At 49.2% G+C, this 26130-nt stretch overlaps 1 protein-coding gene across 1 annotated transcript in view; it reads left to right on the forward strand.

The window, feature by feature from the left end:
- Positions 1–26130, forward strand: part of stab1 (stabilin 1) — a 298755-nt gene that overhangs the window by 110379 nt on the left and 162246 nt on the right. The window contains exons 18-21 of the mRNA XM_086001826.1: positions 13392–13550; positions 14387–14449; positions 17602–17700; positions 25158–25244. Of these exons, the coding sequence (XP_085857952.1) occupies positions 13392–13550; positions 14387–14449; positions 17602–17700; positions 25158–25244 (408 nt within the window). The remainder of the gene's footprint in view (positions 1–13391; positions 13551–14386; positions 14450–17601; positions 17701–25157; positions 25245–26130) is intronic.

Genomic DNA, 26130 nt, shown 5'->3' on the forward strand with positions numbered 1-26130 from the left:
GATCGGTGAATCCACTCCCCAACACAGAGAGGATCGGTGAATCCACACCCCAGACAGACAGGATCAGTGAATGCACTCCCCAGACAGACAGGATCAGTGAATCCACTCCCCAGACAGACAGGTTCAGGGAATCCACTCCCCAACACAGACAGGATCAGTGAATCCACGCCCCAGACAGACAGGATCAGTGAATTCAATCCCCAGACAGACAGGATCTGTGAATCCACTCCCCAGACAGACAGGATCAGTGAATCCACTCCCCAGACAGAGAGGATCAATGAATCCACTCCCCAGACAGACAGGATCAGTGAATCCACTCCCCAGCACAGACAGGATCAATGAATCCACTCCCCAGACAGACAAGATCAGTGAATCCACTCCCCAGACAGACAGGATCAGTGAATCCACTCCCGAGACAGACAGGTTCAGTGAATCCACTCCCCAACACAGACAGGATCAGTGAATCCACTCCCCAGAGAGACAGGATCAGTGAGTCCAATCCCCAGACAGACAGGTTCAGTGAATCCAATCCCCAGACAGACAGGATCAGTGAATCCACTCCTCAGATAGACAGGATCAGTGAATCCACTCCCCAGCACAGGCAGGATCAGTGAATCCACTCCCCAGCACAGACAGGATCAGTGAATCCACTCCCCAGACAGACAGGATCAGTGAATCCACTCCTCAGACAGACAGGATCAGTGAATCCACTCCCCAGACAGACAAGATCAGTGAATCCACTCCCCAGATAGACAGGATCAGTGAATCCACTCCCCAGACAGACAGGATCGGTGAATCCACTCCCCAGACAGACAGGTGCAGTGAATCCACTCCCCAGACAGACAGGATCAGTGAGTCCAATCCCCAGACAGACAGGTTCAGTGAATCCAATCCCCAGACAGACAGGATCAGTGAATCCACTCCTCAGACAGACAGGATCAGTGAATCCACTCCCCAGCACAGGCAGGATCAGTGAATCCACTCCCCAGCACAGACAGCATCAGTGAATCCACTCCCCAGACAGACAGGATCAGTGAATCCACGCCCCAGACAGACTGGAACAGTGAATCGACTCCTCAGACAGACAGGATCAGTGAATCCACTCCCCAGACAGACAAGATCAGTGAATCCACGCCCCAGATAGACAGGATCAGTGAATCCACTCCCCAGACAGACAGGATCAGTGAATCTACTCCCCAGCATAGACAGGATCAGTGAATCCACTCCCCAGACAGACAGGTGCAGTGAATCCACTCCCCAGACAGACAGGTGCAGTGAATCCACTCCCCAGACAGACAGGATCAGTGAATCCACTCCTCAGACAGACAGGATCAGTAAATCCGCACCCCAGACAGACTGGAACAGTGAATCCACACCCCAGACAGACAGGATCAGTGAATGCACTCCCCAGACAGACAGGATCATTGAATCCACTCCCCAGACAGACAGGATCAGTGAATCCACACCCCAGACAGACAGGAACAGTGAATCCACTCCCCAGACAGACAGGATCAATGAATCCACTCCCCAGACAGACACGATCGGTGAATCCACTCCCCAGACAGACAGTATCAGTGAATCCACTCCCCAGACAGACAGGATCAGTGAATCCACTCCCCAGACAGACAGGATCAGTGAACCCACTCCCCAGACAGACAGGATCAGTGAATCCACTCCCCAGACAGACAGGCTCAGTGAATCCTCTCCCCAGACAGACAGGATCAGTGAATCCACTCCCCAGACAGACAGGATCAGTGAATCCACTCCCCAGACAGACAGGATCAGTGAATCGATTCCCCAGACAGACAGGATCAGAGAATCCACTCCCGAGACAGACAGGATCAGTGAATCCACTCCCCAGACAGACAGGATCAGTGAATCCACTCCCCAGACAGACAGGATCTGTGAATCCACTCCCCAGACAGACAGGTTCAGTGAATCCACTCCCCAGACAGACAGGATCAGTGAATCCAATCCCCAGACAGACAGGATCGGTGAATCCACTCCCCAACACAGGGAGGATCAGTGAATCCACACCCCAGACAGACAGGATCAGTGAATCCACTTCCCAGACAGAGAGGATCAGTGAATCCACTCCCCAGACAGACAGGTTCAGTGAATCCACTCCCCAACACAGACAGGATCAGTGAATCCACTCCCCAGACAGACAGGATCAGTGAATCCAATCCCCAGACAGACAGGATCTGTGAATCCACTCCCCAGACAGACAGGATCAGTGAATCCACTCCCCAGACAGACAGGATCAATAAATCCACTCCCCAGACAGACAGGATCAGTGAATCCACTCCCCAGACAGACAGGATCTGTGAATCCACTCCCCAGACAGACAGGATCAGTGAATCCACTCCGCAGACAGACAGGATCTGTGAATCCACTCCCCAGACAGAAAGGATCAGTGAATCCACTCCCCAGACAGACAGGATCAGTGAATCCACTCCTCAGACAGACAGGATCAGTGAATCCACTCCCCAGCACAGGCAGGATCAGTGAATCCACTCCCCAGCACAGACAGGATCAGTGAATCCACTCCCCAGACAGACAGGATCAGAGAATCTACACCCCCAGACAGACTGGAACAGTGAATCGACTCCTCAGACAGACAGGATCAGTGAATCCACTCCCCAGACAGACAGGATCAATGAATCCACTCCCCAGACAGACAGGATCAGTGAATCCACTCCCCAGCACAGACAGGATCAATGAATCCACTCCCCAGACAGACAAGATCAGTGAATCCACTCCTCAGACAGACAGGATCAGTGAATCCACTCCCCAGACAGACAAGATCAGTGAATCCACTCCCCAGATAGACAGGATCAGTGAATCCACTCCCCAGACAGACAGGATCAGTGAATCCACTCCCTAGCATAGACAGGATCAGTGAATCCACTCCCCAGACAGACCGGTGCAGTGAATCCACTCCCCAGACAGACAGGTGCAGTGAATCCACTCCCCAGACAGACAGGATCAGTGAATCCACTCCTCAGACAGACAGGATCAGTAAATCCACACCCCAGACAGACTGGAACAGTGAATCCACACCCCAGTCAGACAGGATCAGTGAATCCACTCCCCAGACAGACAGGATCAGTGAATCCACTCCCCAGACAGACAGGATCAGTGAATCCACACCCCAGACAGACAGGAACAGTGAATCCACTCCCCAGACAGACAGGATCAATGAATCCACTCCCCATACAGACAGGATCGGTGAATCCACTCCCCAGACAGACAGGATCAGTGAATCCACTCCCCAGACAGACAGGATCAGTGAATGCACTCCCCAGACAGACAGGATCAGTGAACCCACTCCCCAGACAGACAGGATCAGTGAATCCACTCCCCAGACAGACAGGCTCAGTGAATCCTCTCCCCAGACAGACAGGATCAGTGAATCCACTTCCCAGACAGACAGGACCAGTGAATCCACTCCCCAGACAGACAAGATCAGTGAATCTACTCCCCAGACAGACAGGATCAGTGAATCCACTCCCCAGACAGACAGGATCAGAGAATCCACTCCCGAGACAGACAGGATCAGTGAATCCACTCCCCAGACAGACAGGATCAGTGAATCCACTCCCCAGACAGACAGGTTCAGTGAATCCACTCCCCAGACAGGCAGGATCAGTGAATCCAATCCCCAGACAGACAGGATCGGTGAATCCACTCCCCAACACAGAGAGGATCAGTGAATCCACACCCCAGACAGACAGGATCAGTGAATCCACTCCCCAGACAGACCGGATCAGTGAATCCACTCCCCAGACAGACAGGTTCAGTGAATCCACTCCCCAACACAGACAGGATCAGTGAATTCACTCCCCAGACAGACAGGATCAGTGAATCCACACCCCAGACAGACAGGATCTGTGAATCCACTCCCCAGACAGACAGGATCAGTGAATCCACTCCCCAGACAGACAGGATCAATGAATCCACTCCCCAGACAGACAGGATCAGTGAATCCACTCCCCAGACAGACAGGATCTGTGAATCCACTCCCCAGACAGACAAGATCAGTGAATCCACTCCCCAGACAGACAGGATCTGTGAATCCACTCCCCAGACAGACAGGTTCAGTGAATCCACTCCCCAGACAGACAGGTTCAGTGAATCCACTCCCCAACACAGACAGGATCAGTGAATCCACTCCCCAGACAGACAGGATCAGTGAATCCACTCCCCAGCATAGACAGGATCAGTGAATCCACTCCCCAGACAGACAGGTGCAGTGAATCCACTCCCCAGACAGACAGGTGCAGTGAATCCACTCCCCAGACAGACAGGATCAGTGAATTCACTCCTCAGACAGACAGGATCAGTAAATCCACACCCCAGACAGACTGGAACAGTGAATCCACACCCCAGACAGACAGGATCAGTGAATCCACTCCCCAGACAGACAGGATCAGTGAATCCACTCCCCAGACAGACAGGATCGGTGAATCCACTCCCCAGACAGACAGGATCAGTGAATCCACTCCCCAGACAGACAGGATCAGAGAATCCACTCCCGAGACAGACAGGATCAGTGAATCCACTCCCCAGACAGACAGGATCAGTGAATCCACTCCCCAGACAGACAGGATCTGTGAATCCACTCCCCAGACAGACAGGTTCAGTGAATCCACTCCCCAGACAGACAGGATCAGTGAATCCAATCCCCAGACAGACAGGATCGGTGAATCCACTCCCCAACACAGAGAGGATCAGTGAATCCACACCCCAGACAGACAGGATCAGTGAATCCACTCCCCAGACAGACAGGATCAGTGAATCCACTCCCCAGACAGACAGGTTCAGTGAATCCACTCCCCAACACAGACAGGATCAGTGAATCCACTCCCCAGACAGACAGGATCAGTGAATCCAATCCCCAGACAGACAGGATCTGTGAATCCACTCCCCAGACAGACAGGATCAGTGAATCCACTCCCCAGACAGACAGGATCAATGAATCCACTCCCCAGACAGACAGGATCAGTGAATCCACTCCCCAGACAGACAGGATCTGTGAATCCACTCCCCAGACAGACAGGATCAGTGAATCCACTCCCCAGACAGACAGGATCAGTGAATCCACTCCCCAGACAGACAGGATCTGTGAATCCACTCCCCAGACAGACAGGATCAGTGAATCGACTCCCCAGACAGACAGGATCTGTGAATCCAATCCCCAGACAGACAGGATCAGTGAATCCACTCCTCAGACAGACAGGATCAGTGAATCCACTCCCCAGCACAGGCAGGATCAGTGAATCCACTCCCCAGCACAGACAGCATCAGTGAATCCACTCCCCAGACAGACAGGATCAGCGAATCCACACCCCAGACAGACTGGAACAGTGAATCGACTCCTCAGACAGACAAGATCAGTGAATCCACTCCCCAGACAGACAAGATCAGTGAATCCACGCCCCAGATAGACAGGATCAGTGAATCCACTCCCCAGACAGACAGGATCAGTGAATCTACTCCCCAGCATAGACAGGATCAGTGAATCCACTCCCCAGACAGACAGGTGCAGTGAATCCACTCCCCAGACAGACAGGTGCAGTGAATCCACTCCCCAGACAGACAGGATCAGTGAATCCACTCCTCAGACAGACAGGATCAGTAAATCCGCACCCCAGACAGACTGGAACAGTGAATCCACACCCCAGACAGGCAGGATCAGTGAATCCACTCCCCAGACAGACAGGATCAGTGAATCCACTCCCCAGACAGACAGGATCAGTGAATCCACACCCCAGACAGACAGGAACAGTGTATCCACTCCCCAGACAGACAGGATCAATGAAACCACTCCCCAGACAGACACAATCGGTGAATCCACTCCCCAGACAGACAGGATCAGTGAATCCACTCCCCAGACAGACAGGATCAGTGAATCCACTCCCCAGACAGACAGGATCAGTGAACCCACTCCCCAGACAGACAGGATCAGTGAATCCACTCCCCAGACAGACAGGCTCAGTGAATCCTCTCCCCAGACAGACAGGATCAGTGAATCCACTCCCCAGACAGACAGGATCAGTGAATCCACTCCGCAGACAGACAGGATCAGTGAATCGATTCCCCAGACAGACAGGATCAGAGAATCCACTCCCGAGACAGACAGGATCAGTGAATCCACTCCCCAGACAGACAGGATCAGTGAATCCACTCCCCAGACAGACAGGATCTGTGAATCCACTCCCCAGACAGACAGGTTCAGTGAATCCACTCCCCAGTCAGACAGGATCAGTGAATCCAATCCCCAGACAGACAGGATCGGTGAATCCACTCCCCAACACAGGGAGGATCAGTGAATCCACACCCCAGACAGACAGGATCAGTGAATCCACTTCCCAGACAGACAGGATCAGTGAATCCACTCCCCAGACAGACAGGTTCAGTGAATCCACTCCCCAACACAGACAGGATCAGTGAATCCACTCCCCAGACAGACAGGATCAGTGAATCCACTCCCCAGACAGACAGGATCAGTGAATTCACTCCTCAGACAGACAGGATCAGTAAATCCACACCCCAGACAGACTGGAACAGTGAATCCACACCCCAGACAGACAGGATCAGTGAATCCACTCCCCAGACAGACAGGATCAGTGAATCCACTCCCCAGACAGACAGGATCAGTGAATCCACTCCCCAGACAGACAGGATCAGTGAATCCACTCCCCAGACAGACAGGATCAGAGAATCCACTCCCGAGACAGACAGGATCAGTGAATCCACTCCCCAGACAGACAGGATCAGTGAATCCACTCCCCAGACAGACAGGATCTGTGAATCCACTCCCCAGACAGACAGGTTCAGTGAATCCACTCCCCAGACAGACAGGATCAGTGAATCCAATCCCCAGACAGATAGGATCGGTGAATCCACTCCCCAACACAGAGAGGATCAGTGAATCCACACCCCAGACAGACAGGATCAGTGAATCCACTCCCCAGACAGACAGGATCAGTGAATCCACTCCCCAGACAGACAGGTTCAGGGAATCCACTCCCCAACACAGACAGGATCAGTGAATCCACGCCCCAGACAGACAGGATCAGTGAATTCAATCCCCAGACAGACAGGATCTGTGAATCCACTCCCCAGACAGACAGGATCAGTGAATCCACTCCCCAGACAGACAGGATCAATGAATCCACTCCCCAGACAGACAGGATCAGTGAATCCACTCCCCAGACAGACAGGATCTGTGAATCCACTCCCCAGACAGACAGGATCAGTGAATCCACTCCCCAGACAGACAGGATCTGTGAATCCACTCCCCAGACAGACAGGATCAGTGAATCCACTCCCCAGACAGACAGGTTCAGTGAATCCACTCCTCAACACAGACAGAATCAGTGAATCCACTCCCCAGAGAGACAGGATCAGTGAATCCAATCCCCAGACAGACAGGTTCAGTGAATCCAATCCCCAGACAGACAGGATCAGTGAATCCACTCCTCAGACAGACAGGATGAGTGAATCCACTCCCCAGCACAGGCAGGATCAGTGAATCCACTCCCCAGCACAGACAGGATCAGTGAATCCACTCCCCAGACAGACAGGATCAATGAATCCACTCCCCAGACAGACAGGATCAGTGAATCCACTCCCCAGACAGACAGGATCAGTGAATCCACTCCCCAGACAGACAGGATCAGTGAATCCACTCCCCAGACAGACAGGATCAGTGAATCCACTCCCCAGACAGACAGGATCAGAGAATCCACTCCCGAGACAGACAGGATCAGTGAATCCACTCCCCAGACAGACAGGATCAGTGAATCCACTCCCCAGACAGACAGGATCTGTGAATCCACTCCCCAGACAGACAGGTTCAGTGAATCCACTCCCCAGACAGACAGGATCAGTGAATCCAATCCCCAGACAGATAGGATTGGTGAATCCACTCCCCAACACAGAGAGGATCAGTGAATCCACACCCCAGACAGACAGGATCAGTGAATCCACTCCCCAGACAGACAGGATCAGTGAATCCAATCCCCAGACAGATAGGATTGGTGAATCCACTCCCCAACACAGAGAGGATCAGTGAATCCACACCCCAGACAGACAGGATCAGTGAATCCACTCCCCAGACAGACAGGATCAGTGAATCCACTCCCCAGACAGACAGGTTCAGGGAATCCACTCCCCAACACAGACAGGATCAGTGAATCCACGCCCCAGACAGACAGGATCAGTGAGTCCAATCCCCAGACAGACAGGTTCAGTGAATCCAATCCCCAGACTGACAGGATCAGTGAATCCACTCCTCAGATAGACAGGATCAGTGAATCCACTCCCCAGCACAGGCAGGATCAGTGAATCCACTCCCCAGCACAGACAGGATCAGTGAATCCACTCCACAGACAGACAGGATCAGTGAATCCACTCCTCAGACAGACAGGATCAGTGAATCCACTCCCCAGACAGACAAGATCAGTGAATCCACTCCCCAGATAGACAAGATCAGTGAATCCACTCCCCAGACAGACAGGATCGGTGAATCCACTCCCCAGACAGACAGGTGCAGTGAATCCACTCCCCAGACAGACAGGATCAGTGAGTCCAATCCCCAGACAGACAGGTTCAGTGAATCCAATCCCCAGACAGACAGGATCAGTGAATCCACTCCTCAGACAGACAGGATCAGTGAATCCACTCCCCAGCACAGGCAGGATCAGTGAATCCACTCCCCAGCACAGACAGCATCAGTGAATCCACTCCCCAGACAGACAGGATCAGTGAATCCACACCCCAGACAGACTGGAACAGTGAATTGACTCCTCAGACAGACAGGATCAGTGAATCCACTCCCCAGACAGACAAGATCAGTGAATCCACGCCCCAGATAGACAGGATCAGTGAATCCACTCCCCAGACAGACAGGATCAGTGAATCTACTCCCCAGCATGGACAGGATCAGTGAATCCACTCCCCAGACAGACAGGTGCAGTGAATCCACTCCCCAGACAGACAGGTGCAGTGAATCCACTCCCCAGACAGACAGGATCAGTGAATCCACTCCTCAGACAGACAGGATCAGTAAATCCGCACCCCAGACAGACTGGAACAGTGAATCCACACCCCAGACAGACAGGATCAGTGAATGCACTCCCCAGACAGACAGGATCATTGAATCCACTCCCCAGACAGACAGGATCAGTGAATCCACACCCCAGACAGACAGGAACAGTGAATCCACTCCCCAGACAGACAGGATCAATGAATCCACTCCCCAGACAGACACGATCGGTGAATCCACTCCCCAGACAGACAGTATCAGTGAATCCACTCCCCAGACAGACAGGATCAGTGAATCCACTCCCCAGACAGACAGGATCAGTGAACCCACTCCCCAGACAGACAGGATCAGTGAATCCACTCCCCAGACAGACAGGCTCAGTGAATCCTCTCCCCAGACAGACAGGATCAGTGAATCCACTCCCCAGACAGACAGGATCAGTGAATCCACTCCCCAGACAGACAGGATCAGTGAATCGATTCCCCAGACAGACAGGATCAGAGAATCCACTCCCGAGACAGACAGGATCAGTGAATCCACTCCCCAGACAGACAGGATCAGTGAATCCACTCCCCAGACAGACAGGATCTGTGAATCCACTCCCCAGACAGACAGGTTCAGTGAATCCACTCCCCAGACAGACAGGATCAGTGAATCCAATCCCCAGACAGACAGGATCGGTGAATCCACTCCCCAACACAGGGAGGATCAGTGAATCCACACCCCAGACAGACAGGATCAGTGAATCCACTTCCCAGACAGAGAGGATCAGTGAATCCACTCCCCAGACAGACAGGTTCAGTGAATCCACTCCCCAACACAGACAGGATCAGTGAATCCACTCCCCAGACAGACAGGATCAGTGAATCCAATCCCCAGACAGACAGGATCTGTGAATCCACTCCCCAGACAGACAGGATCAGTGAATCCACTCCCCAGACAGACAGGATCAATAAATCCACTCCCCAGACAGACAGGATCAGTGAATCCACTCCCCAGACAGACAGGATCTGTGAATCCACTCCCCAGACAGACAGGATCAGTGAATCCACTCCGCAGACAGACAGGATCTGTGAATCCACTCCCCAGACAGACAGGATCAGTGAATCCACTCCCCAGACAGACAGGATCAGTGAATCCACTCCTCAGACAGACAGGATCAGTGAATCCACTCCCCAGCACAGGCAGGATCAGTGAATCCACTCCCCAGCACAGACAGGATCAGTGAATCCACTCCCCAGACAGACAGGATCAGAGAATCTACACCCCCAGACAGACTGGAACAGTGAATCGACTCCTCAGACAGACAGGATCAGTGAATCCACTCCCCAGACAGACAGGATCAATGAATCCACTCCCCAGACAGACAGGATCAGTGAATCCACTCCCCAGCACAGACAGGATCAATGAATCCACTCCCCAGACAGACAAGATCAGTGAATCCACTCCTCAGACAGACAGGATCAGTGAATCCACTCCCCAGACAGACAAGATCAGTGAATCCACTCCCCAGATAGACAGGATCAGTGAATCCACTCCCCAGACAGACAGGATCAGTGAATCCACTCCCTAGCATAGACAGGATCAGTGAATCCACTCCCCAGACAGACCAGTGCAGTGAATCCACTCCCCAGACAGACAGGTGCAGTGAATCCACTCCCCAGACAGACAGGATCAGTGAATCCACTCCTCAGACAGACAGGATCAGTAAATCCACACCCCAGACAGACTGGAACAGTGAATCCACACCCCAGTCAGACAGGATCAGTGAATCCACTCCCCAGACAGACAGGATCAGTGAATCCACTCCCCAGACAGACAGGATCAGTGAATCCACACCCCAGACAGACAGGAACAGTGAATCCACTCCCCAGACAGACAGGATCAATGAATCCACTCCCCATACAGACAGGATCGGTGAATCCACTCCCCAGACAGACAGGATCAGTGAATCCACTCCCCAGACAGACAGGATCAGTGAATGCACTCCCCAGACAGACAGGATCAGTGAACCCACTCCCCAGACAGACAGGATCAGTGAATCCACTCCCCAGACAGACAGGCTCAGTGAATCCTCTCCCCAGACAGACAGGATCAGTGAATCCACTTCCCAGACAGACAGGACCAGTGAATCCACTCCCCAGACAGACAGGATCAGTGAATCTACTCCCCAGACAGACAGGATCAGTGAATCCACTCCCCAGACAGACAGGATCAGAGAATCCACTCCCGAGACAGACAGGATCAGTGAATCCACTCCCCAGACAGACAGGTTCAGTGAATCCACTCCCCAGACAGGCAGGATCAGTGAATCCAATCCCCAGACAGACAGGATCGGTGAATCCACTCTCCAACACAGAGAGGATCAGTGAATCCACACCCCAGACAGACAGGATCAGTGAATCCACTCCCCAGACAGACCGGATCAGTGAATCCACTCCCCAGACAGACAGGTTCAGTGAATCCACTCCCCAACACAGACAGGATCAGTGAATTCACTCCCCAGACAGACAGGATCAGTGAATCCACACCCCAGACAGACAGGATCTGTGAATCCACTCCCCAGACAGACAGGATCAGTGAATCCACTCCCCAGACAGACAGGATCAATGAATCCACTCCCCAGACAGACAGGATCAGTGAATCCACTCCCCAGACAGACAGGATCTGTGAATCCACTCCCCAGACAGACAGGATCAGTGAATCCACTCCCCAGACAGACAGGATCTGTGAATCCACTCCCCAGACAGACAGGTTCAGTGAATCCACTCCCCAGACAGACAGGTTCAGTGAATCCACTCCCCAACACAGACAGGATCAGTGAATCCACTCCCCAGACAGACAGGATCAGTGAATCCAATCCCCAGACAGACAGGTTCAGTGAATCCAATCCCCAGACAGACAGGATCAGTGAATCCACTCCCCAGACTGACAGGATCAGTGAATCCACTCCCCAGGCAGACAGGATCAGTGAATCCACTCCCCAGACAGACAGGATCAGTGAATCCACTCCCCAGACAGAAAGGATCAGTGAATCCACTCCCCAGACAGACAGGATCAGTGAATCCACTCCTCAGACAGACAGGTTCAGTGAATCCACTCCCCAGACAGACAGGATCAGTGAATCCAGTCCCCAACACAGACAGGATCAGTGAATCCACTCCCCAGACAGACAGGATCAGTGAATCCACTCCCCAGACAGACAGGATCAGTGAATCCACTCCCCAGCACAGACAGGATCAGTGAATCCTCTCCCCAGACAGACAGGATCAGTGAATCCACTCCCCAGACAGACAGGATCAGTGACTCCACTCCCCAGACAGACACGATCAATGAATCCACTCCCCAGACAGACAGGATCAGTGAATCCCACCCCCGGCAGACAGGATCAGTGAATCCACTCCCCGGACAGACAGGATCAGTGAATCCACTCCTCAGACTGACTGGATCAGTGAATCCACTCCCCAGCATAGACAGGATCAGTGAATCCACTCCCCAGACAGACAGGATCAGTGAATCCACTCCCCAGACAGACAGGATCAGTGAATCCACACCCCAGACAGACAGGATCAGTGAATCCACTTCCCAGAGAGACAGGATCAGTGAATCCACTTCCCAGACAGACAGGATTGGTGAATCCACTCCCCAGACAGACAGGATCAGTGAATCCACTCCCCAGACAGACAGGATCAGTGAATCCACTCCCCAGACAGACAGGATCGGTGAATCCACTTCCCAGACAGACAGGATCAGTGAATCCACTCCCCAGACAGACAGGATCAGTGAATCCACTCCCCAGACAGACAGGATCAGTGAATCCACTCCCCAGACAGACAGGATCAGTGAATCCACTTCCCAGACAGACAGGATCAGTGAATCTACTCCCCAGACAGACAGGATCAGTGAATCCACTCCCCAGACAGACAGGATCAGTGAATCCACTTCCCAGACAGACAGGATCAGTGAATCCACTTCCCAGACAGACAGGATCAGTGAATCCACTCCCCAGACAGACAGGATCAGTGAATCCACTCCCCAGACAGACAGGATCAGTCAATCACTGAATAAAGTGAGATTGCATTTTATTATTCTTAATTCTTATAAATCCTCAGAACAATGTCAAATATTATTTCTGGAGTTTAAAAATTTAATGAGAAAAATTTTGAACTGAACAAAATAAAATTTGAGGCAATTGAGGCACAAAAATACTTCTTTTGAAAAATTCTGGTACAACATCATCAGTTGGGCAAAAATCTAGAAAGTATTTCTAAGTAATGTCATCCTAAATGCAGCATGAATTTGACTGAATAAAATTCTCTTCTGTGTCTTTTCACAGGGCCAGATTCTGTTGGGTGGCACAGGAGTTCCTTTATATAAAAGGGATATTGTTGCCTCTAATGGCATCATTCACACTTTGAACGGAATCCTTATTCCTCCTTCAATAATCCCCATCTTGCCAAAAAGATGTGACGAAATTCACTATCGCATAATAAAGGTAAAGCCAAGTAACATTATAATTGTTACATTAACTTGAATGTTTTATACAGTATGCTATCATTGGTTTTGCTTGAAGGGTTTGTTAATGCAATAGGTTTAGGTGTGTTTATTTTTTAATGGGAATATCAAGCAAAGTATCCAGGATTATTAAAATGTTTGAAGTATTGCCTTTATCTACGTTTTACAGACTCAACCCATGTGACTGAAGTGCAAGACCCATGGGATTGTTTCTTGTTCTCTACCTGGATAGGATACTGAACCAATGCATCAAATTAAAACAAAATTGAGAAAAACATACATCTGAAAATTTGAAACAAAATGTGATTTTGGGCCCAGTATGATTAAACCAGTCTAGTTTGGATTTCTTAGTCTGGAACCATGCTCACGTATGTCTGATATATATCCCAGGAGCAAGAATGCTCCTCCCAGCTCCACAGCGCCCGCCCCCCCCCCAGCCCCCCACCCCTCCCGAGGGCTGGTGCTGGCCTGTGACTGCGCCCTTTGCCGTTCCTCTTTCCCCCCGACCCCACCTTCCAGGACTTAACTGAGGGCCGCTGCCGGCGAGGCAAGCTGTCTGGAGTGCTTCGGGCGAACCTCAGGCATGTGCTGGAAGTGCGCCGTCAGTTATGCGTTCCGAAAACTGGCCATAACAATTTTTTTTACCCCAGTGGATCTGCCAGTCCCGCTACCACGGGCCAGGATGCCCACAACTTTCCAATGTGCACTGGCTGCCGATGGTGTGGAGCATCACAAAATCTACCCTATAAAGTAAAACCTGCATGTTATCATTGGCCTCCAAATAACGTTGCTGCTCTAATCCTCTATGTTCTTTAGGCTCCCTGTGGAGACTGTTCCTCGCTGAATGAAAGCCATTGCCCAGATGGAAGCACGCCAATGGTAAACCTGAATATTTCAGTTATTCTGACACACAGTCCATATAGGATAACAGCGGTCAGTGAGTTATAGTTGTAATTTACTTGAGTAGTTCTTCTGAGTAAGTCACAAACCACAAGAGAAACTCAAGCACTTTATGAATGTCATGGTTGAATCTCAGCCTTAAGTTCACCGACGACTGTTCATTGAATAAGTTATATGCTGAATTTTTGGTTTGTTTTCTTTCAACTTTTGTATTAATATTTTTAATTGGTACATATTATTGCTTGTATTATATAGTGTTGTTTAGGATTTAGAATCATACAGCACAGAAGGAGGTCATTTAGCCCATCGTGCCTGTGCAGGCTATTTGAAAGAGCTATCCAATTAGCCCCACTCCCCTGCTCTTTCTCCATAGCCCTGCAAATCTTCCCTTTAGAAAGTCTTCAATACGTGTGTTTTAAAATATTCTGATAACTACGAGCCAATTTGTTTTATCCAGTACCCTCCTCTCCTCCTTTCCTGAACATGCTGACTCACTCGATAGTGATCAGGACTGGGAACTCTAACTAATCATTCTAATCCCCACCCCAGCACCAATGAGGCCAGTTGTAGCACCTCCACTGCTGCTGTGCTTGAGGTTAACTAACACAGCACAGGTCAAAAATCAAATTCAGGCCAATGTTTCTAATGTCAAATGGGTAAATCCTCATGCGCACACAGGAACATAGGAACAGGAGTAGGCCATTGAGCCCCTCGAGCCTGTTCCGCCATTCAATGAGATCATGACTGATCTGCGACCTAACTCCATATACCCACCTTTGACCCATATCCCTTAATACCTTTAGTTAACAAAAAGCTATCAATCTCAGATTTAAAATTAAGAATTGATCTAGCATCAATTGCCGTTTGAAGAAGGGAGTTCCAAACTTCTACCACCCTTTGTGTGTAGAAGTGTTTCCTAATGTCACTCCTAAAAGACCTGGCTCTAATTTTTAGGCGATGCCCCCTAGTCCTAGACTCCCCAACCAGCGGAAATAGCTTCTCTCTATCTACCCTATCTGTTCCCCTTAATATCTTGAAAACTTCGATCAGATCACCCCTTATCCTTCTGAATTCTAGGGAATACAACCCTAATTTGTGTAATTGCTCCTTGTAACTTAACCCTTTTAACCACAGTCACAGTACCCGACTGTCTGATAGCTAATTCGGCCTCAGACTAAACTGATTGAATAGTGACAATCTCAATGCCACAAGCCCGAATGGAGTGATTTTCTGGATGCCCAGAACAATAGCATTCTACGCTTCTAGAAACGTCATTAGAGTATGGCATCCTAGCCTCATTGAGAAGCCAAAACAACGTGGCATATCTGGTGAGCTGCAAAGCTTGGATATATGACTTTCTTAGAGAATATAACTGGGTCATAATTAAAGGACCTTATCACAGCACATGCAGGTGCCCCTCAAGTAAGCAAGCTTGATCACACCATATTTCTCATATTCAACATTAATCTGTTAGATGCCATTAAATGTAATGTTCTTTCTGTTGATAATACAACCCTCTGCAGATTGATCATCTGAAAGAGAACTAGTGACCAAATCATCAGAGGCAGAAACAAATTGGAAATTGGGTGTTATGGGTATTATATTTCGCACTGAGAAGACTAAATCAACACGCTTGTTGAGAAAGGTTGACAGTAATGTTCCTCTACCAGCTCTACTCTGTAAGGATAGCAACCTCCCTTCAGTTACATTTTTAAGTTTCTTGACTCAACGGTGGCACTTTTGCCTCTGAGTCAGAAGGTCCTGGGTTCAAGCACCATTCCAGAGGCTTGAGTACATAATCTAGACTGACACTTTAAGGCAGTACTGAGGGAGTGCCGCACCATTGGGAGTGCCGTCTTTTTAATCAGACATTAAACCGAGGCCCCATCTACCCTCTCAGGTGGACATAAAAAGTCCCATGGCACTTTTCAAAGAAGAGCAAGAGAATTCTCCCAGTGTCCTGCCCAAAAGTTTATCTCTCAACCAACATCACTAAAGCAGATTACCCTGGCAATTATATGATTGCTAATTGTGGGATCTTGCTGTATGTAAATTGGCTACTGTGTTTGCCTACAGTACAAAAGTCTAGGCCCGTTTTCTTTTACTGTTGGACTCAGTGGAGTCTAAAGTAATGCAGCCTAGCTGACTTAATGAGAATGGCCTGCTCAATGCGAGAGCTAATTTTCTGGCAAGGCTTACAACCTGCACACCAGAGACAGAGACTTGTACCACAAATGCCACTTAGCTACAGTAGGCACATTAAAATATCTCAAATAAAGTCACTGCAGTGGTTGAGTGCACTGAAGCCCATTCTGATGCCTGCAGAGCGGCAGGACTTGGTTTGTACCCATAAGCCTCCACATGCATTGCCAATGTCAGCTATGATGTTGTGGAGAGGCCCAATGACTTTATCAATGGCAGGTAATGGGGAGGGAAAGCTGGCACAACAGAGTGAGCTACTTTCCTGTAACTTCTATCTGTTGGTTTTAAAGTGGCACTGGGGAGGTGGTAAGGGCAGCACACTCAACTGGTCAAGGCTACTGTGTGACTAAGATTAAAGAAGGAAAAGAAACTTAAAATATAATGACACTTCCAAAAGAAACAAACAAAATGGCAGCTTTTCCTCTTCAGTCCCATCAAGAAACTGCATCACGTGACTACTATAGAGAACTGTTCCATCTTTTTAAAGTGAGCTTCCGCACTTTTTTCCCTTCTTATGCTCATATGGGGTGAAATCGTTCCAAGTGATGAAATATATTATTGTGAATTTCTTTGTTCGCCATTTTAACAAAGGTGTTAGAATAATCAGATTAATGTCTGACAGAAGAATTTCATATAAATGCACTAATAACACACCGCAATTTTACCCCATTAGAAGTTATAGAAAATAAATGTTAAAAATGGCAATAAAGTGCCATTATAGTATAAAAAGCACATGTAATTATAATATATCATTTGTGAACCTAATGAACATAAATAATTTGCGATGTTACATGATGACTGAGTGATTATGTTCCCTCAGGATTTATATGTTACAAATCACCTTTGCGTATCCAATATTTATGTGTCATTATGAGAGGTGCATGATTTGTACTGTAACTTTATTGATAGCAAACCTTTTGTATCTGCAGGAAACGTATGAACAAAATTGTGTGCATGATAGATCAATTGATGGTGTTATCTACAGTAGGAGCTCCGGCTGTGCTCGACACTGTAACCAGACCGTTGTTGTAAGTATCTTACATTGCGTCATGTCCACTGCAATGAATTAATGGTTTATGAGTTGCACATTATTCATCTGCCCCTGTGCCTTTATAAGTTACCTCAGTTGGTGATTTAAAACAGCACAAACATTTCAACAGCATTTTACAATGCAATAAATCAAATAGTATTTATGTGCTCAAAGTATTGTTAGATGATAACCTCAGGATATTATGCTGACTAAAGTAAGTGTGCTATTTTATATTAGTTGGAGCTTGGTGTATCATAAATGAGTTTTGGAATAACCATTATGAGGCACTGCTCATCGGAGAGTTAAGGAAGTTGGGGCTAGAAATTCATTATAGCCCAGGAATGGGCGGTATCATTAGAAAAGTTGGAGAATTAGCTCCAGGCGCTAATGCTTTAGAATGCACGCAAAATTTGTGCTCACTGCTGAAAAAAATAATTGGAGTCCCAATTCAAGTCTTAAAGCCCAAGCTCATTGGCATTACACTCAAAGGGTGGACCAATATCAGGTGCAGTCTAATCGCAAGTCATGATTGCCACAGGCCTTTTTCAGTACTTAAAGGGGAGGTTCATTGATGCTGCAGAACCTCATTCTCAGCATTGCTGGCTGTGCAGTTGCCTCATCTAGCAGCAGCAGGACAATGAGAAGGAGCCGGAGGACTGAAGCAGTTGTACTCATGGCAGATCCACACCCCAGGGAGAGAGCCCACAGATTCTGCGACCAAGCATTGGAGGCGTTGGTGTTCGTTGTGGAGACGGAGGGCGGTGCTCTACCCAACAAGTGGCAGGAGGCCCTTGCCGCAAATCTTCCGCACCATGTGGAGGGATATAGCGCAGCACATTTCGGGCAGCACTGTAGTCCCCAGGACCCACACACAGTGCAGGAAGAAATTTAACTACCTCACTCAGGTGGTTAGGGTGAGTGAATGCTTTAACAAATGCTTCATACCACCATCTGTACCACAATCTTCACACACTGCTCAAAGCACCAGACCCCCAACACTCACCCACCAACAATCTCTACCTACCAACACTCACACCCACATTTCACACCTTGCACACAATGACAGCTATTTAACTATGGGAGGCACATCACCTTAACACATTGCTCCACACTCACTCACACGCTTTCCTTTCTCTTGCAGGCCAAGGTGGCTCACAAGAGGAAGGAGCAGGAGCACATAGGCAGGGGACAAACCAACACCCAACCACTGTCTGCGCTGGAGAATAGAGTGCTGCAGATTATTGGGCGCCAGGTGGTGGGCGCCGTGGCCACTGGTGACGTTGACCCTCTTGGGGATAACAACGGTATGTTCATCCCTACTCCTTCTTCTCACATCCCACTTCCCACTCACTCCACAAGCGTTTCGCACTTTCCAGCTAATCATGCTGTATGCATGCCTTTCTCCCTTCCTGCCCCCCTCCCCTCACCTTAACCTGACTTTTGTGCCTTTATGCTTTCAGATAATCAGCAAGCACCTGAGCAGCCTGTCCCTGAGGGCACCGTTGAGAGTGAGGCGGGAGAAGAGGAGGAGGAAGAACACACCGCGTCACTGCATGTCTCACCCGCAGGCACCAGCTCAGATATTGGCACTACGCGTTCTTTAGAGGCTAGTATAGTAACCGGATCTGCACAGGGTGAGGCACCAGGGACGAGTGGGCTGCAGCAAGGCCACGGGGAAAGGGTAGCTTGGGGGCCAGCTCCCCGGAGGGCAAGTTTGCGCACGAGTTCTGCTGCACAGAACTCAGATGAGGACCTCGATGGGGAGGCATTTAGAAGAAGGGTGATGGGCATGCACACGGAGATGATAGGTGCAATGGCAAATGTGCCCGAGAGCCTCTCTGCAATGATAAGGAGCGTGAAGAAGTCCACCTCCAACATTACACAAGGCTCTACGCACACCATGGAGCCCATCATTTCCAGTCTGCAAAGGATGGTAGACCCCCAGAGAGACCGTGGCAACCCAGACCTGATGCCCCGTATGATGGGTGATGTGGCAGCTTCCATTGCAGCACAGGCGGAAGCGATGCAATGTCTTAGTGCTGTAATGCAGTCTGTGCTTGGTGGCATCCAATCTCAGACTGCTCTCATGCAGTCTCAGCTTATGCCACACAAGCTCTGACTGCTGCCATTGTGGCTTTGTCTGCCACTGTCAACCGGGGCTTTCACAGTGTCACAGCAGGCCAGCAATCTGTGCTCCAACAGATTTCTAGGGATGCTGAGGTGCTGCCCTGGGGGAGTGGCAGTGGGTCAGTGGAGCAGGAAGCTGCTGTCCTCTCTCAGGATGACAGCATTCCTGCTCCCACCACTGGCACTCCGCCGTTGCCCTTGTCGCTGCCTGTCATCCAGCCAGCCCAGACTGTTGCTTCCCATGCTGAGGTGGTGCAGTCTACAGCCGGGCCTTCCAGGCCCAGAGCTGGTCAAGGGCATCCTGCAAGGCCAGCTGAAGTCTCCCGCATGGACACTCAGCAGCCTTCCACCAGCCCTGCTGCAGCCACTGGGCCAACACTTCGTAGGAGCACTAGAGTAGGTAAAGGCACAGTAACGAGAGGCACTAAGGGGTTGCACAATGGTGAATAGTTAATATTTTTGTTGTAAATATATGTTCACTGATTTTTGATAAATGTATTAATTCACTTACCATTCTTTTGTGGTGTGTCTCATTTCATCTTTGTGATATGGCCTGCGACAGGGATGGAATGATGGGGATGTGGTGAACAACAGGGATCTGGGGTTTCATTCATTCGAACTGCAGTCTGATGAGGCGATCATGGACCGCCCTTCCGGAAAGCCGATTGAGTGGCTGCCTCCTCCCTCGCTCCTGTTCCTCCTCGTCTTCCTCTTCGTCCTCCAGACCGATGGTCTGCTCGATGATGTTCTTGGTGGCAGCATGGCTCTCATTATATGAGTGCTGGGCAGGAGGGTTGGGGTTGCTGAGGGTGGCTGGATGAGTGCTGGCACACCGGTCTGGCGCACAATGAAGGTATTGTGGGCATTGACATTGAGAATTCGCCGTGTGTGGTCGCACACCAACTGCACATTAAGTGAGTGGTAGCCTTTGCGGTTACGGAAGATGTCAGGATTGTTATGCAGTGCCCGCAAAGCCATCTGGGTGCAGTCAATGGCGCCCTGCACCATGAGGAATCCTGCTATCCTGGCAAAGCCACATGCATGCTTGTCCTGCTTCTCTCTGGTGTTGGAGAAGAAAATGTAGTCCCTTCTCCCACTGTAGAGAGCCTTTGTGACCTCCTGGATGCAGTGATGGATGGCGAACTGCGAGATGTTAGCTATGTCTCCTGTTGCAGACTGGAAGGATCCGCTGGCAAAGAAATTGAGGATAACGGTGACCTTGACTGCCACTGAGAGAGCTGTGGTCGCCCTGATCTGAGGCTGGAGGTCTGGTTGCAGGAGGTGGCAGAGCTCTGTGACCACACCCTTGGTGAAGCGGAGCTTTCTAATACACTGCTTCTCGTTTAATTGGAGGTAGGAGAAGTGCTCTCAGAATACCCTCGGACGGTAAGACCTCCTATTGAGAGCCCTGATGGCCCTCCTTCTCCCTCTGGGCACATGTTCCAATCTTTCTTGCTACCTCTGCTCCCTCCGCCGTAGATCCTGGAGGGTGAGGTCGACTGCCATTACAGTGTCCATTAATGTAACCAAGTGTAGCAGTTTGATTTTTTTAAGAATAAATGTAGCTACTTTTTATTTGCCACAACACTCCTGATACAAAATAACCTTGAAAGTACTGAATGAAACTGTTGGACTATGTGAAACTGCCAAGAAAGCACTGAAACTCCACTAATCTGACAACTGTGAGTCATTACTGATGATCCCTTTAAATAACGTCCCTGGAGCCGGTTTCCTGGTGCTTCACGCCAGCTCTCCCTGTCGCTGTTTACTCCAGGCACTAAGGTAGGTGGTGACAATTAATTTCGCAGATCGGGCGGTCAGTGAGCGTTGCACACTCACTGACATCACGATCCACCTGGCGTTGAGGCTCCCAGCGATAGCTGTTACTGGCGGTGCTGTGTGTGGGGGGGGCGAGCGGGATTTGGCGTGCGGCGCTGGATTCACCTCGCCCTGGTGATAATGATCTAGCGCCCCGTTAGCGCCATCTGCTGGTGCTAATGGGAGGCACTAAGGTACCGAATGTTTCCCCCTTGGTGTCCAGTCATTGCAGTATTTTTATTGACGGGTGGCGTGTAGTATAAAACAACAGTGCTGTTACTGCAGAACACTTGATTTCCTTTCCGTTTGTGATCAGTTATAGCTGGGTCAGGAGCAAAGAGCGGGCTGCTTTGAATTATCAACGGCTGTTTCATTTCTATGAAGGTTATAGAATTTACAGCACACAAGGAGACTATTAGGCCCACCATGTTTGTGCCAGTGTTAGCTCTTCATCTGGAGATACCCACTCTAATCCCATTTCCTTGACTTTTCTCCATATCCTTTTATATTCTTCCTTTTCAAATACTTTTCCACTTCCTTCATGAATGATAATGCTTCTGTCTCAGTAGTCGCCTGTGGTAAAACGTTCCAAAGTAAATTTTCCGACAATCCACAAAGGGTTCAGAGCCTTGCAGGCAGTGCTTGCGGGGAAGGGGAAGAGGTTTGGGAAATGGAGTCCCTGCCTGTACATACCCGATTTGCTGTGCACCCAGGCAATTAACAGGCAATTTCAGGGCCAAAAAATGAGGCTGCGCTTCCAGCATGCGCGTCCCTCACTTTAATTGTATATTTATTTATATTAGGCCCCTCGCCCGAACTTTGAACTGGTGGTGAGGGACTGCCCACAGCGTATTGCTTGCCCAGTTGAAATGGGTGCTTCGGGGATCCTGGGGTCTGTCCTGTTCAAGCAAGCCTCTTAAAGGTAGGTAGATATTGGTGTTATATGCAGAATTCTTTTTTTGCATCTTCTGGTAAACATTGTTGCATTTTGCCCCATGCATTAGTTATTTTTGCTGGGAATTCTGCCTTTTTTGCATTTTGGAGGGTATTGCTGCCATTGCTCTTCTTCTGTAAAGCGATACACATGTGCGCTCCTTGCCCATTTACAGATGTGCTGGCTGCGTCAGATGGGCCATTAAATGGAGGTGGAATGACACCTGAGGCGTTGGCTGCACCCGAAACATACTTGGGCTGCAGTTCACAGGTCCCTCCACATATACCTTGAAATGTTAGAACATAGAACTTAAGAACATAAGAACTAGGAGCAGGAGTAGGCTATTCGGCCCTTCGAGCCTGCTCCGCCATTCAATAAGATCATGGCTGATCTTCTACCTCAACTCCACCTTCCCGCACTATTCCCATATCCCTTGGTTCCCTTAGTATCCAAAAATCTATCATGGTTAGATGAGACCTGGCTTCCCTGCCTCCGCTTCCTTCTATGTTTTTCCCTTTACTACATTTCTCCTTAAATGCTCTCCTCTATTTTCTAATGTACATCTCTCCATACACCTCAAGCTTACTCTTTGGATTGCTGTGCCCCATCCCTATACTTATTCTTGCCCTCCTCCAGCTTATGTTTAATTCCTCCTCCATTGCTCTATTTATCCTTTCAGTGGGGAGTTTGGTTAAGGTGAACTCATCGTGTGTGTGTAGGGCTTCCTTCTGCCTCACAACTCATCCCAACGGCATAGAAATCGAGAACCACCCCTTCAGCATCTGTCTAGCATACGTGCAGTGATGTGTCTGATACACTTCTCCTCACCTGGCCAAGCGCACGGCACAAGGAATAATCCTGAAATGGCCACCTGGAATCTAACACCTAACTTCTCGCACTCCCCTTGTAAGGCCTCTATCCTGTTCTTCCTTACGTCATTGGTTCCAATGACTTTAAGCTGCATTATATTGCCAATTTAAGAATAGCTTCATTGGCATCGTTTGTGGGATGTGAGTGAGCAGCATCAAATTACACTGGTGTTCAGGCTACTATGGGGAGAGCTAGTGATTGGAGATAGAGCTCGACACCTGCTCGCAACTGCATGCTTAGTTTGTACTTCACTGGATGATTATACTGCTGTTGTATTTCCTTCTGATTGCAAAGAGATGGTGGAACAGTCAGAAAATATCAATATCATAAACACATTGGGGGCAATTTTAACTTTTGATGATAAAGTAAGATGGGCAATAACAGATCGAGTGCCTGTTGTACACCTCGCCCGATTTTCATTTCCACGAAAGGAATATCGAGTGAGGTCTTTAACACGTGACCGATCTGATATCACCCCTTTAACACTATCACCAAAAGTTACATTTACCCACATTCTATTTAGAATGTCTTTGTCATTTCTCTAGAAATAGTGAACACAGGAAATCTTTTCGCTACGTTTATGATGTTGCTAACATGCAGTCACAGAGGAAATTTCTAAGTATTAATTTAGGTTGTTAGCACAGATCATGATATGGGCAGATAGGATGTGGGATCGCGTCCATAATTCCCGTGTGGCGTTTCCATCTCAGCCGAGTATTTGGAGAGGCTAGGAAAGGACTTCCTTCGAAAAATTTGAAGGAAAACAGGCGGGTGAGTCAAGCTGGGTCACTTATCTAGCAACAGGACTTCATTGCCAGAAGCCGGGAAGCAGGTTGTCTATCTATCCTCTTGGTGTGTAAAATGGAGAATCTAAAGAGAACAAAACAGAGCTTAAAAATGGCGGGGGGCAGGGGGTGAATTCTAACCCACCCCACCAGTGGGAACAGGGCAGAGGGCAGGCACACAGTTAATATAGCCATGCAGACTAACCGAGCTGTTCCCACCCAATTCCCACCCATCGCCATCTTAACTGGGCCCTTTTTTAGGTGGCTGAGGTGCCCAGTTGATTCAGGCAGGAGCCTGCTTAATATATGCTAATCGAGGCCCTATAACGTCCATAGGACGTTAATGGCATTTTAATGCCCTACTGAGTGGGTGCCCACTGTGGGCACTCCGTTCACTGAAACCTGGCGGGGAATAAGAGGAAGCCCTCTAAGGTAAGTCAAAGATTTTTTTTAGTGGGGCCAGGAGGAACTGGAGTGCTCCTTCAGGCTCTAGAAGGAAGGTCTGGGTGTCTGCTGCCTTGGGCTCTCCCCGTTTCCACCCACAAAATGGCCCCGATCCCTCCCGGCCCACCCTCCCCATGACTCACCTTGGTGCTGATGAGTGGCTTCCGGACCCCACTATTTTGACTCGATACGGGCAGGCAGCTGGCCGGCGGGATGTAAATGAAGCCTGGTCGTTAAAATCGTCCAAGGCCTCCCATGGAGACTACCAAGTGGGAAGGCCATTGGCTCCCCCACCCCGGCTTCGTGCCCGGGGCGTTAAAATCCACCCAATACATTTCTGTTGGGGGGGGGGGAGGTAGCATTAATATACAATAATAATATACATTCATATTCAATCTGCAATAAAGCATGTTGTCACTGAGGAGGTCTTTGTGATACTTTAAAATGCACTTAATCTGATATTTTTGTTCTGTCTAGAAACCAGGATGCTGTAAGGGGTTCTTCGGTCCAGATTGCAAGGCTTGTTTCGGTGGTTTTAAAAATCCATGTTATGGACACGGACAAGTAAGTTGCTGGAAAATTCAGTCTAACCTTAATTAATTCTTCAAATCTAGGTCAATAAAAAATGACAAAAAATCAATGACGAAACTGTACATTGGTATCTTTGTTAAGAAGGATGACTAAACCTGCTGTGAGTATCTACTACGGGTGTTACGCACTTTGGGGTGGCAATTAGTCGAGACCCGTTGGCGGGTACAGACTCGGCACTGTGTGACCAACATGTGCCCAAAGCAAGAGGCCCAAGGATTGATAGAAAATGATCCTTAGGCTTCATCAGCATGCTTGGCGTGAGTTGCCAGCGCTGGACCCACATTGGCTCCAAGTCTTCCACCTCAAAGTTTAAATTCTTATCCCTGTACGGGCTCACCCCCTCACTTTCTCTGTAACCTCCTCCAGCCATACAACCTCCACATACTCTGTGTTCCTCTGACTCCAGCCTCTTGTTCAGCACCTTCTCCTTTCACCCCACCATTGGTGGCTTGGCCTTCAGAAATATGGGCCCCATTCTCTGGAATTCCCTTCCTAAACACTTCCACCTCTTCACCTACCTCTTCTCCTTTGAGACCCTCCTTACAGCCCAACTCTGTTATCATGCTTTTGGTTACTACTTTCTAATCTCTCCTTTGGTTCAATGGTCTTTTTCCTTACGCTTCTGTGAAGCACCTTGAGGCATTTATCTATGTTAAAAGGCACTGTATAAATGCAAGTTGTTGTTGTGTTGTAAAATATCCATTGGCAGCAGTGACTGAGACCAGGGGAGTTCCCCAACCAATATTAACTCCTCAATTATCTCATTCTGTGCACACACTGGGTGTCTTGTTACTTACATAACAACAATAACTATATTTCAAATCTAATTCATTGTGAAGAAATTTGTGACATCCTGGGG

This window comes from Somniosus microcephalus, chromosome 11, assembly GCF_052327205.1.
Source record: "Somniosus microcephalus isolate GS21.2 chromosome 11, FLI_Smic_1.0, whole genome shotgun sequence".
NCBI lineage: Eukaryota > Metazoa > Chordata > Chondrichthyes > Squaliformes > Somniosidae > Somniosus > Somniosus microcephalus.